Raw genomic sequence first — 13,139 nt, 5'->3', positions numbered from 1 at the left:
AGGGTTTCTTCTGTACGACTAACCCATGGCAGCTGCATTTCATTTTTATTTGAAAAGACTGATCCAGTGTTTTTATAGCTCTCAATTAAGCTGTTTAAATAAAAAAAGCAAATGTTGAAAATGGAAACCACTGTAGTTAAGCTCTATGTACACGAGTAATGGGCAAATCTCTGGTGGTCTAAAAGTTCGGTTTGGATAAATATCTAAATGTATTGGAACCTCTTTAGCTAAAAAATTTCAGCTCCCACAAGGTTAGTAGAGCTTTAGGTTTTCCACTGAATCTGACATAGCTTTTCAAAAATACCCACATTCAATCCTTAACCAATAGTAAAAGCAACTTTGGGGGAAAAAAGTTAAAAGATCTTAAAACATAAAATGTCTTCAGTATTTGGTTCCATTTGAGAGATTTCTAACTCTCCAACTTTAAAACTCCACTAGAAGTGTAAATCCAGTAAGACCATGGACAAGAAAATAGATGAATTAGAATTTCCATGAACCAAATCATCATCAAGCTATCAAACTGTCAAATATTTTTAACACCTGTAGATAAACAGGCAGAAGTAAACATTCATCTTCAGCTCTTCCCTGACTTCTTACCCATCCTTTCCATCTCAGCTCAAGCATCACCTTCTCAAGAGAGATCTCCCTAACTAGGTTGCTGACTGGTATGGCATTCTAAATCCCTTCCATGTCACCTGCCATGGTTGCTTGTGGAGTTGTTTAATGTCCATCTCTTCCATCAGACTAAAACCTCCCTGAGGCTATGTTATGTCTTTTTTGCTCATCACTGTATTCCAAGTATCTAACACAATGCCTGGCACATAGCGAGAATCACTAGGTAAATATTTCTGGAATGAATAACTCCTCAAAAACATTGACTAGGTGCAAGACTTAATATAACAGCTTTCATTATGGAACATTTCAAAGGAGACAGGGGAAGATGAAAGAGCTTTTTAAACTGTAAAATACTATACAAATATAAGTTGTTATTGCTGTATTACGAATCCAAGCTACAGGACAGTTAAATTGAAGGTAAAAAAAAAATCCATCTGCCCCATCAGACACACACAAACACAATCTTTCTAATACTGGAAACAATTCTGATTTTAGTCCTTACTTGGATCAGTAGTTGGCAGGTAGCAAGTATCACCTCATTCAAGCAAATGCCATGTGGTGGTTGGAAACAGGGAAAGGAGAAGTAAAGTTATTTGCCTTTCAGCCCATTACAACCCACCAAATACTATTCAACCTCTTCAGACCACTATTCTTGATCTTTTGGGAATTGATTTTTTATTCGTTTTCCTAGTTGTAACTCTCACTACTTTAAGCCAATCATGTGTATTTGATATTCTTTCAACACACTTTTGATCTTTACAGATTGAGTCTTTGCTTGTGTCTGGTCTGTAACTCTCCATAAAACCTTTCCCTAAGTTTTCAGTCAGAAGTGATCTGAAATCAGAAGTGGTCTGAATTACTAAGATGATGTATGTGAACACTCTACACAGACTGGAAACCTCTATGAATGTACTAGGATTTATTATTTTATAGAGCGATTTCCCCATTTTATATTGCATTTATCATACCCACATTGTCTTACAACTGCTTGGGTATATTGTTGATTCTGTTTATAAACTTATATGTTCTGAAATGAAAGGTCCACGTTTTACTCATTCTTATATACCTCACAGACCTAATGCATTGTTCACAAGGCATATTCAGGCATTAAAGGAATGACAATACACGTGTGGGGAAAAGGGAGATACAATCTTTTGTGTACAAAAGGGAGAGTAGAAGGCAAACTCTCTGGGTCAATTTTGTATTGATACCTGAATTTTTAGACAGATATGTTAAATAACCTAACACATATGCTCATCATATGGTATCTCAATTCCTATAACTAATTATTTTTAACATGAAATATGAATTTAAGCTATTTAATTCTATAATATAGGAATCACTGAACAAAATAAAGTTTAGTAATAAAAAATCCTGTTTGTAAATACAATAAGACCTATAATGTTTAGTTGATCACTTGAAATCTTAAATTCTGACTCTCCTTCCATCCAATCCTAGAATATCTGCATACAGTCCAGTATGGGTGAGTTCTTGAAATGCAAAATCATTTTCATATTTATCGAATCAGACATAATTAATGAGGGGCTTTTGGGGGGTTTGTTTGAATAGACATTAAATGAATTTCAAAGTCAAACAGAATTACATCTTGGATGACCTATGAGAGGATCTAACAAAATATTTTTAACTACTATCTCTACAAAATACTCCAACATCCTTGAAATGTCAGCAGAGAGTAAATCATGCATTCACTCATTCACCAGACATGTATTGAGCCCTACTATGTGCCAGGCACTGGGAGTACAAAAGATGATCAACACAAAACCAACACAGTAAACTTCCTGCACACGGAGAGCTTATGTTGTAGCAGGAGTTGAGTCTTATCTCCTCTATGAAGCTGCTCCAAACCCCACAACCTTCCCTACTTGGTGAATTTTTAATGCATTTAAAACCAATGTTGTGACCAAGCAGGACCCTATGGGGCCTTCCTGGGACAGGACCCCCCCACCCCCCCACTGGCAATGTCCTCTGCCTGCCTCTTGTTTCTAGAAAAGCTATAAGTTTCCCAGGCCTCCCCTGAGTCACAAAAGCCTGGCTCAAGAATGAATGATTGGGGTGGGGGGCACGGTGGTGGTGTGATGAATTGGGAGATTGGGTTTGACATATATACGCAAATATGTATAAAATAGATAACTAATAAGAACTTGCTGTATAAAAAATAAATTAAATTAAATTAAAAGAAAAAAAAAGAATGAATGATTGAAAGGATGTGACCATGCAGCAACAAAAACAGCAATTGAGCCAGGAGAACTGGTAAGAATTTAAACAGTCAATCAGTCATATGGCAGTCACAGACTCTTTAGTTCCTCCCTGAAATATATAGATAACAGTATCTGATGTACATTTCCTGAGTTGTTTTACAGATGTTAAAACCGTCATCAAATGGAAGTGGTTAACTACTTGATGACCATGAGCACACAGCCCCCAGACCTACTGGAGCCTGAGGATTGATAATGTTAACCCCTGTGACACCACCCTGTTACCTCACCACCAACCAATCAGAGAATTGTGCACGAGCTGATCACAAACCCTGCAACTCCCCTCCCTCATCTTGCCTTTAAAAATGCTTTCCTGAAACCCATTGGGGAATTCCGGTTTTTTGAGCATTAGCTGCCCCGACTCCTTGTCTGTTCCTTTACCACAACCCAGGGTCAGTAGATTGGCTTTATTGCATGTGGGCAAGAGGATCCAAGTTGGGTTCAGTAACAATGTCACACAATTAAACTTTATGAAACACCATCATTTGAGTGCCTTATTTCTCATACACATGCTCTTAAGTAAATGTTAAGCTTCTTTAGAGCAGAGAATATTTTGTACTTCATTTTTATGCTTCAGTCCCATGGTACTTAGTATGGTGCTAGGTTCTGCAGTAGCTGCTTAATGAGTAGATGTTGATTGACTGATAAATACATGGAAAGAAACTTATTTTTGAACCTAGAGAAATTGTTGGTACAGTCAGTTCTTAATTATCTGCGTTGAGGGAGATAGTTGATGCAAAACAAAGACTAATATACAAGTCATTTCCATTTGGCTTTGGAATGCATTTCCATAATTAACTTTTCATTTGGGTCTATTGCTTGGCTAGAGAATACATTTCCAACAAAATAATAAAGTTGCCACGTTAATTTCCAACTGTGGTCAAAGCTGGAATGCTGTCTCACTATAGACAAAAGAGGGGAAAAAATATTGAAAAGGCCTATTGCATTTTTAGTCTGCACTACACTCATTTACTATGAAATGAGCTTGGATTGTTTGTTGCTATCTTCTCTCTGTCACTTTTATCTCCCTGACTACATGCCTTCTTGAAAGCAGGAAACATACCTGCATCTTACTTTATAGGTGTCCTAACATTTAGAATATCACCTTTCATGGAGTATACAAGTATCTAAAAATTCTATTAGTTGCTTCTTTCTCTCTTATACCTAAGTGAAAAACGTAGGGATTTGTTTAATCCCAAACATCTGGATACTCCTAGAATAATGAAGTACAAGCCTCCTGCTTCTTCCATAGGCACTTACTACATGAATGTATCTTTTTTCTTTCAGTCTTAAAAAAAAAAAAAAAAAAAAAGAAAACAACAACAAAAAAACAACTTAGATAAAATGAAGTTGGACAAAAGCAGACTGTGGTTGTTTACAAAGAATATTTTCCTTGGGGGAAATAATTTATCTCCCATTTGTGAGGTTTAGAGCAGAATGACCAATGACACCTTGTATGTGATTTCTTCATTTTACAAAGCATGTTCAAAGTCATTACTATACCAAGTCCTAATAAAAACATATGTGAGGTGGGCAAGGCAAGTATTTTTGTTTCAGTTTTACAAATGAGGAAACAGTGTCTTTCCTACATTTGCAAAGACCAAGGCTAACACTTAGGTCTACTGATACTCATCCACATGTCTTTTCATTCAAATGGATTAATAAAAATGCTTTGCATTTGTACAGAACATTAAAGTTCAAAAGTACTTTTATATATATGGGGCAAATAAAGTGGACAGAGTACTTCTCAACAGTGTGCAAAATGAAATTGAATCTCTTTAGGTTTTGAGTCAGGACCATAATACAAAAATCTGGAGATGAGTAATCAAACAGTGTTGCCATGCACAAAGTTGATAATGCCTTAGCTGATATAAAAAAGCCACTTACTAAATGTTTGCTTTTGATAAGGTAAAGAAGAGTTGGTACCTTCACCTCTTGGAACCATTTTCAACTCAGTTACTCATGACTTTTCTTACCCAGACAACATCAATTGGTGACTAGGTCATATTCTCCTTTTCACTAATGATCTTGGGAAAGCTTTTCTATAGTTTTTTTAAATTTTTCATTCATTTTCAATTCTCACCACTGGTGAGTGCCTTAGCTTTAAATGAGTAGATGAGATGTAATCCTCTCAAGTTGATTATAATTTTAAATGCTTGTCTTATGAGGTATGTGTGTATATGTATGTGTATGTGTATGGATATATATATCCATCATTAAGATTCAAGTGAAAAATTTCAGTGATGTTTGTTATGTATTTCTTTCCATTTCTAACTTCAGTAATGAATTGGGACAAGGTAGTAGGTAATTATCCTATTTTCCCTTTGCAACACAAAGGACAGTATCATTACATGTTTATTAAACATATTGACTTGCTTTCTTGCATTTTTTTGTTTTCACTTCCCATACCTCAAAGTTTAAAACCAGAAGGAAGGAACAGGGAACGTTCAATGAAAAGCTAAGTTTACTTGCTATAATTTTCAAAAGTTATATCTCAGAGAGCCTAACTAGAAATAACTGAACAGGCATCTAATATAGAAAAAGACAGTGATGTATTTACCCACATTTCTCAAATAATACCTGATTGAGATTTTGCTGCAAGAGCATATTTACTGACTAGTTATACTAACGTCACCATCATTGCCTATAAACTGTGTGTATTTAACATACTATGCGTGCCTTCAATAATTGAAAATAAAAGTTTTAGTAAATTTGAAATCAAAGCAAAAGGAAACAAACTCATATTCAATTGCTACGATATTTAAGCTCTTTTGAATACCAAAATGGCTTTAAATCATATCTCTATCTATGTATAGATACATGTATATGCTACATGTTTTCTAGTATACATGCATACACAAAACCATAACCACATTGGGTCATTTAGTTTTTCAAACTTCTTTTTTTACATCATTTCTACTCAGTATGAATAAATCCCATAGAAAGGTTTTTAGTCTCTTAAAACTTAGCTTCTGGTAGGAATGAGAATTTGTAAGGTTGAGGGTATATTAACTCTTTCAGATGACTTATGTCCCATTTTATGTTCTGAAAAAGATGATTTCTCAGATGAATCTCTAATGGCCTGAAAGCGTTTATGTACCCTTTAACCAAGCAGTATGTTCTTTTCTCACCATTAGCATCATGCATCAAATGTCCGTCAATTCCCTAAACAAAGTTTGAAAAATGGAGCTCATGGTAATTTCAGGCTGAAGTTCAAACAAGCAAGACTCTTCAAATAAAAAATTTTTGAACTGACTGATCTGAAAAAACATATGCTCCATTGAGACACTTTCTTAGAATGTGATTTCTAAGAGCTAAAGAGATAATTCTTAATACTACCTGCATTTAAAATCAAAACATATAAAGGAATAACAGTGGAAACATGTTATACCCCTTTCTTTTGTCAAATTGAAGTTATGCCAGGATCACAAGCTAATATTTTCTATTTACTTGCCAGAATGTTGTTTAACATTAATCATTATGCCATGACCTCTAACATATTAAATAAACATTTATTAAGACAGCTTTCGGGCTTCCCTGGTGACGCAGTGGTTGAGAATCTGCCTGCCAATGCAGGGGACACGGGTTCGAGCCCTGGTCTGGGAAGATCCCACATGCCGCGGAGCAACTAGGCCCGTGAGCCACAACTACTGAGCCTGCGCGTCTGGAGCCTGTGCTCCGCAACAAGAGAGGCCGCGATAGTGAGAGGCCCACGCACCGCGATGAAGAGTGGCCCCTGCTTGCCACAACTAGAGAAAGCCCTCGCACAGAAACGAAGACCCAACACAGCCATAAATAAATAAATAAATAAATAAATAGATAAAATTAAAAAAAAAAAAAGACAACTTTCTATAAAGCATTGTGCTAGGCTTGTTGTACTCAAAGATGAATAAGGATCTCTATCTCAAAAGATTTTATAATCCAGTGTTCAAAACACACATGCACATAAGCAGAGTACAGGCAAGTCAGCCAGTACAATAATCAAAATATGAAAATGTTATGAGAACACAGGGGACAAGGAAATTAATTTTGATTGCTATGATTAAGGAAGACTTTGTGGAAGATATGAGCAGCTAATTTTTAAATTAGTTTACAAACCTTTCAAAAAGAAATTTTTTTCCTTCTGAAGCAACACATAATTTCACAGTGAACAACTGTGGAATTCATCTCAGATTTACAAAGCTTTCTGACCCTAGAGGCAGCACGATACCATGGTTACAAGCACAAGGCTTGGAGTCTGAAGGACCAAGACTTACTTGAATCCTGGCCCTCATTAACCAGACTTGTAACATACATGATCTTACACACGTGTTTGAACCTTTGAACCTCTATAGCCTCAATTCTCACATATTTGAAATGGGGTTAATCATAATACTTCCCCTATAGTATTGCATTGGAGATCACTTGAGATTATACAGACACCTATATATTCTTAGCACTGTGACGGGCACATGACATTCACTAAACAGTTGCTATTATTACTATTTTATTATCATTTTTATTTTTATTATTATAGATGATCATACCTTCTATTGCAAATCAATGCACAAATAATGGAAGTTAAAAAAAAATAAAACTTGCTTTCACTGCAGAGGGCCTGGGTTCAATCCCTGGTCGGGGAACTAAGATCCTACAAAGCATGCACAGCGGCCAAAAAAAAAAACTTCCAATACCATTATGAAGAGTGTATATTTCAAAGAATGCTAACAATCTTCCTTTTTTAAAAAAGCAATATTTTCCCCCATGTGATTTTCTAAAACAATTTGCTTTTCAATGTATGCATTTTCTCTATTACTGCTCCCATGCTCACTGTCTCTTTTCTTCCTTCCTTCCTTCCCTTTCCTTCCCTTTCCATTCCTTTCCTTTCCTTCTTTCTTCTCCTTCCCTCCCTTCCTTCCTTCTTTCCCTTTCCTCCTTTCCTTTCCTTCCTTCCTTCTTTCCCTTTCCTTTCCTTTCCTTCTTTCTCCTCCCTCCCTCCCTTCCTTCCTCCCTCCCTTCCTTCCTTCAATCCTGGACCCTCTCTCCCTGAGCAGTCTCATTTAAAAATGTTTTGCTTTGAACTTCCTAATTTTCTGAGTTTGAGACCAGCAGGCAATTAAAGGTAATGAGAGGGAGTCCAAGCCACTAAACTTCCCTCCAGTCTAACCTAAACCTCTCGATTTTTCAGGAGCTAGAAAACAGCCTGGATTAGTACATTCATACCAGAGAGAAAAAAAACCCAAAAAACAAAAAACCTTGCTCTTGAGGTTTCTGTTTTGTTTTTGTTTTGTCTATTTTTTATATGGCATGTTCTCAAAGGTGATTAATATTACTGAGGTTGAACACTAACCCTGTGAGTTTTTCGTCTTTTCAAAAATTATTCACTTAATAAAGAACAGTGGGAGAAAAATCAACGTAATTGCAGTGCAGTAGAGACCCCGAATCTGTTCTGAATTGTCTGGTCAGGGCAATGTGCTTCCTCCGGAACTTGATTTTTAACCACTTCAAATGACTCTCCCTCCCACTATGAGAAACTCCCAGGTGTTGACAGTTAGCTACAGGGTGTTAATGTCATTAACTTTCTGTCAGCTCCTTTTGTCAATGTGTTCATGGTGCCCCTGATGCTCAGTCCTCCCTGCCCTCCAGTTGGTGAAATGATTTAGCTAGCAGTCAATCAAAAAGCTAAGCTGATTTGGGGCAACAGACAGCTCTGCCATTGACAAAATCTATGTAAGTAAATGTAAGAAATTTGTCAACAGGATATAAGCAGTAAGGTCAACACTGTGGATAACGTGTTTTTTAGACAGTTTAAGATGTTAAGAATGGACCACAACGCATATTCTAAAGTCTAAGAAGCCCTCTTTTAAGAATGGTTTTTCCTGTTGGAAAAAGCAAGGAGCAGTAAGTAAAAGTGATGCTTAGATTTAAAAGAAAGAAAGAAAAACTGTTTCATAGCCACATGATTGGTCAAAAGACAAAAGCTGAAAATATCAGAATCCACATATAATGTCAAGTCCATGAGAACAAGCCTCAGGGAATTCCCTGGTGGTCCAGTGGTTAGGACTCCTCATTTTCACTGCCTAGGGCCCAGGTTCAATTCCTGGTCAAGGAACTAGGATCCCACAAGCCGCGTGGTGTGGCCAAAACAAAACAAAACAAAACAAAAAACAAGAATGAGCCTCAGGATTGGCAGGCAGACCACTCACAGTGCTACCTCTCACCCTTCCTTAGCACGGGTTATTTTTCAAAACTTTGAAACCGGATGTGGTTCTGAACCTCACCCTACCAATTTTTGCAATAGGTGCCAAACACAGACAGAGACTACAGAATTCCTGGTAACCTTAAAAGATAAAAAGAGATGACCCCTTGAAATTAATGAATTTAAAACAATGGGGCTATGACAAGTAACTTTATGGGTTGTCATCCTGAGACAATTTGAGCTCACTACAATGACAAAGGGACAACTGTGATCAATTTCATCACCAGATATGGAAAATACTCTTCATTTAATGAATAGGACCATTTTTTTAAAAGCTCAAGTATGTAAAATTAGGCAGTGTCTGATACATAGTAAACATTCAATTAATGAGTGAATATTATCATCATTTTTATAACTTACCAAAAAAGGAATATAGGTTCTATTTGAATTCACTGTACAAACAATTGAACTTAAAACTTCTCCAATATTATTATGATGAGCATATGGGCATGAAGAATACAAAGAATTTTGCTTTTTAAAAAAATCAGAATAATAGCAAATTCCCACACATGGTATCCAGATTTTTGAACCATGTATGTTTCAATACATATGGTGCTACTGTATCCATTATAGACCATCCCCTTTCATCCTAGAACCTCTCTACTATGATTTATGAGAGAATTTTCTCCATTTCTCCCTGTTTTGTAGTCTTACAAAATTAATCTTGCTTATTTTACTCTTTCCATTTTTTTTTTTTTTTTGAGTTGGAACAAGCAACCAATTTGGGGTAGAGAAAGGGAAGCAGAGGTGACAAGCTTCATTCAAAAGCCACTGACTCTTGCTTAGGAGGCAGGAAATAGCCTGGGCCACTCCATTCATAGGAGAGGTATCATTCTCTTTTTTTTTGGTTAATTTTTTTGACATTTACTTTTAAAAGGTGTGGATTATCTTTTCTAAAACTGATTACACTTTACATGCTCTGAAAAGGTGATTCAATGTGACTCAAGTTCCTGTGAAGATTTATATGAAGAAAAGTTTTATAACTACAAGCACAGCCTACTACTCTTTCAACAATATCCCCTTTGATGTGTTAAGTCAAAGTAGGATCTTGGACCAGATGATCTCCATTGTCTCTATAGCTATAATATTCTGTGATTCAATATACACTTACTGAGTGCCTTCATGTTGCTAGGTGCTGTGCATTGGGATGGGCATATAGAAATTAACACACTAGACCTGATCTTGGCCACTGGGCCAGCAAGACAGAGAAGCAGGTAAATGCCAGACTGTCAGCAACTTGTGGTCAAATTTTCTATCTCGTGCACTGTTGTATTTCCATGGCCTGTCAATGCCGAGCATACTGTGAGTTCAATCAATACTGTGAAAGAGTAAGGGTGAACACAGGATGCTATGGGACTTAGCCCAACCTGGAGATTTGGTGAAGATTCAACCTGCATATTCACTTGCCCTTGGCCATCATGCCACTACTGCTAACTATAGCACTGATGCCCTTCTGAAAGCCCAGAGGAGTGGCGCTGCTATTCAGTTTTTGAACTCACAGTCCTTATAGAGAGATTACTGTTTAAGTAGGTAAGGTTACTTTCAAGGGGAAACTACCCCCATACTTGTGCCCATAGTTATTCAATTTAAAAGGCCAGTGCCTGAAGCAAAAGAATTTATTGGCAGGGGACAGAAACATTGGAAAGATCATCCAGTACAAAGAATCCTATACTAGAAATAGGATCAGGGCTCTAATTTTAAAACAGAATCAAGTATCCCACAAGAAAATATCCCTCTCTTTTGGAATTGCCAGAAGAGTAGAAAAAATATTAAGAAGGCACCAGAATTCATATAACATATATACATATGATGATTAAACATTTTGTTTGCCATTTTCTAGAAGATACAAACTCTCAGTGGGTGTCCAAAGAGTCTCCCGAAGCAAGAATAACTTGAGCTACAGTTCTATCATTGTAACTTATTAATTTGGAGTTTTTAGCCAACTCAACACAATAGTCTAACTTTTTCTCTAAAATAAATTGCTGTGTATTTTATTTTGCTTTTTTAAATATGATATGCAAAGTAACAGCCCCATATATTTTAATACAGTTTTCAATCCCCTTGTGGACAAACAGTCACACTTTAGTGTCACTTAAATGAAGAATAACCATTCATCTGTAACTTACAGATACAGAAGGCTCTGGATTTTCATTTTAAAGCGCTTAATTACCTGCATAAAGAGAGAAATAAAATAGAGTCCAGGCCAAGTTCATGAGGTTTGAAATTACTTTTCTTTTTCTAAATGAGCAACAAAGACCCCTCAATGTTGTATGCTGTCGTGTGGCCACAAGCCAACTGTAGAAGAAAATGTTAAAAAGAACAAGGGAATCAGGAATTAAATTCAAATATGTGAGGCAAGAATCAAAATCAAAAGTTGAAAGAGGTAGGTGGTGCTTCCAGCCACAGGACAATATAACAAATTTGAAAGAAAAATCTAATCAGCAACAAAGTTAAATCTTCACATTAAATATCCTGATGTGGACAGTTATGTAATCCAAGGTTATTTCTGAGGATTTCCTGCCTCCAGTCACCCACAAACTTATGTTCCCAATATTCCTATTTATATAACTACTCACCATCACTAAAGGACCACACAAAATACAGTATTAATTCATGAACCAAAAGAGTGAAAATTAAAAAAAAATTTTTTTTTCACATAAACCTAAATTGCCATTCTCAAGTGATTCAAGTTCAGGACCATAACTTCCAAGTTGGGCAGGAAAGAAAGCATATCAGAGAAGAAAAAGGCAATAGATTTAACCTTGAAACAAGGTGACTGCCATATAGTTGTTGAAGGAATTTACTTATTATCAGATAAAGAATTTACAGTATTTATTCCCTCTTGAGATATAAAATGGTGAATAAGTCTGCAGTTCAAGATATTTATTTAAACCCAGAAGAGTAGGATATGGCTTTAACTTTTGAAAACCAAAATAGAAAAAAAAAAAAAATCAGCTCTAATGTAGTTTATCTTTAGACACCAGATTTAACATTAAACAATTCAAGCTAAATATCATTTCTCAAGTTTTCCTTTCATATATTTCTGTAAGTTATATGAATATACTATATGTAAAATAGGGATTTAAAAACATTTAGGTAGCAGGCAATGCCTAACGTTATACAGATAGCTATTACAATTTACTTAAATACATAATCTACTGATCAATTAATCTATCCGTCCATGCATGCATCCATTTTATTCTTCATAACCTTTCAGTCTACTGATACCAGTTATCCTCTGATTGCCCTTGAAAATGCACATATCGCCTCAGAAAATACCTGCACACACACACAAAAAGAAAAAAAGAAAAAAAACCTCTGAGCAAAAAAATTCTTCTGTTGGTCATTTCCTTTAAACAATAAGGAGACTCTTTGTTTTGTTTTAGGTCACATCAAGCCTCAAAAGACTTACCTTGCATATCTTGTAGGCCTTCAAATGAAATTCATCTTTGAGAAATGGCATTTTTTCTTATATAATTGTTCCCTTGCCTACTCTACGATTCAAAACGTCATGAACTAAAATTTATGCTGGTAATATAAAAACAGCCTATATACAAATTCATCCAAACTGTGACTAGAATGGTAAGTTTAGAACTAACCACAAGGTAAATACGTATACGGACAGACAGACAGACAGACAGACACACACACAGAAACTAACAAATAAACAAAGTGCTTAAATAAATAAAGGATATCGTCAGCTTTTCCACAAACTTATCACGTTGATTTTCTATTTTGGGGAATTGCTTGATGTCACGTTCCAGGTGAACAATTTGTTGTTCCATTGCTGCAAGGTTGCTCTTGAGAATCTGAGCTGAAACTAAAGAACAACGTGCAAAGTGTTTAGAACATTTCTTTTACAACTAAAAGAAAACAGTATCAGTTCAAGTATTTTTCTAATGTGGAGAATAGTTCCATGAAATCAACTCACATTTTTCTGAATTACTACTCATAAAAATTCTACTCTCCATGAAATAAGTGAAAATGTGTAATATAATATACCAAATCAT

The 13,139-nt window shown here is 35.9% G+C and overlaps 1 protein-coding gene across 4 annotated transcripts in view; it reads right to left on the bottom strand.

The window, feature by feature from the left end:
- Positions 1 to 13,139, bottom strand: part of DIAPH2 (diaphanous related formin 2) — an 868,194-nt gene that overhangs the window by 296,232 nt on the left and 558,823 nt on the right. For all 4 annotated transcript variants that reach the window (XM_057538261.1, XM_057538259.1, XM_057538260.1 and 1 more), the window contains one exon: positions 12,825 to 12,949. In XM_057538261.1, coding sequence (XP_057394244.1) covers positions 12,825 to 12,949 — 125 coding nt within the window. The remainder of the gene's footprint in view (positions 1 to 12,824; positions 12,950 to 13,139) is intronic.

The sequence above is a fragment of the Balaenoptera acutorostrata genome, chromosome X, assembly GCF_949987535.1.
Source record: "Balaenoptera acutorostrata chromosome X, mBalAcu1.1, whole genome shotgun sequence".
NCBI lineage: Eukaryota > Metazoa > Chordata > Mammalia > Artiodactyla > Balaenopteridae > Balaenoptera > Balaenoptera acutorostrata.
Note: the sequence above shows the minus strand (reverse complement) of the source record. Positions and strands in the feature narration are given on the sequence as shown.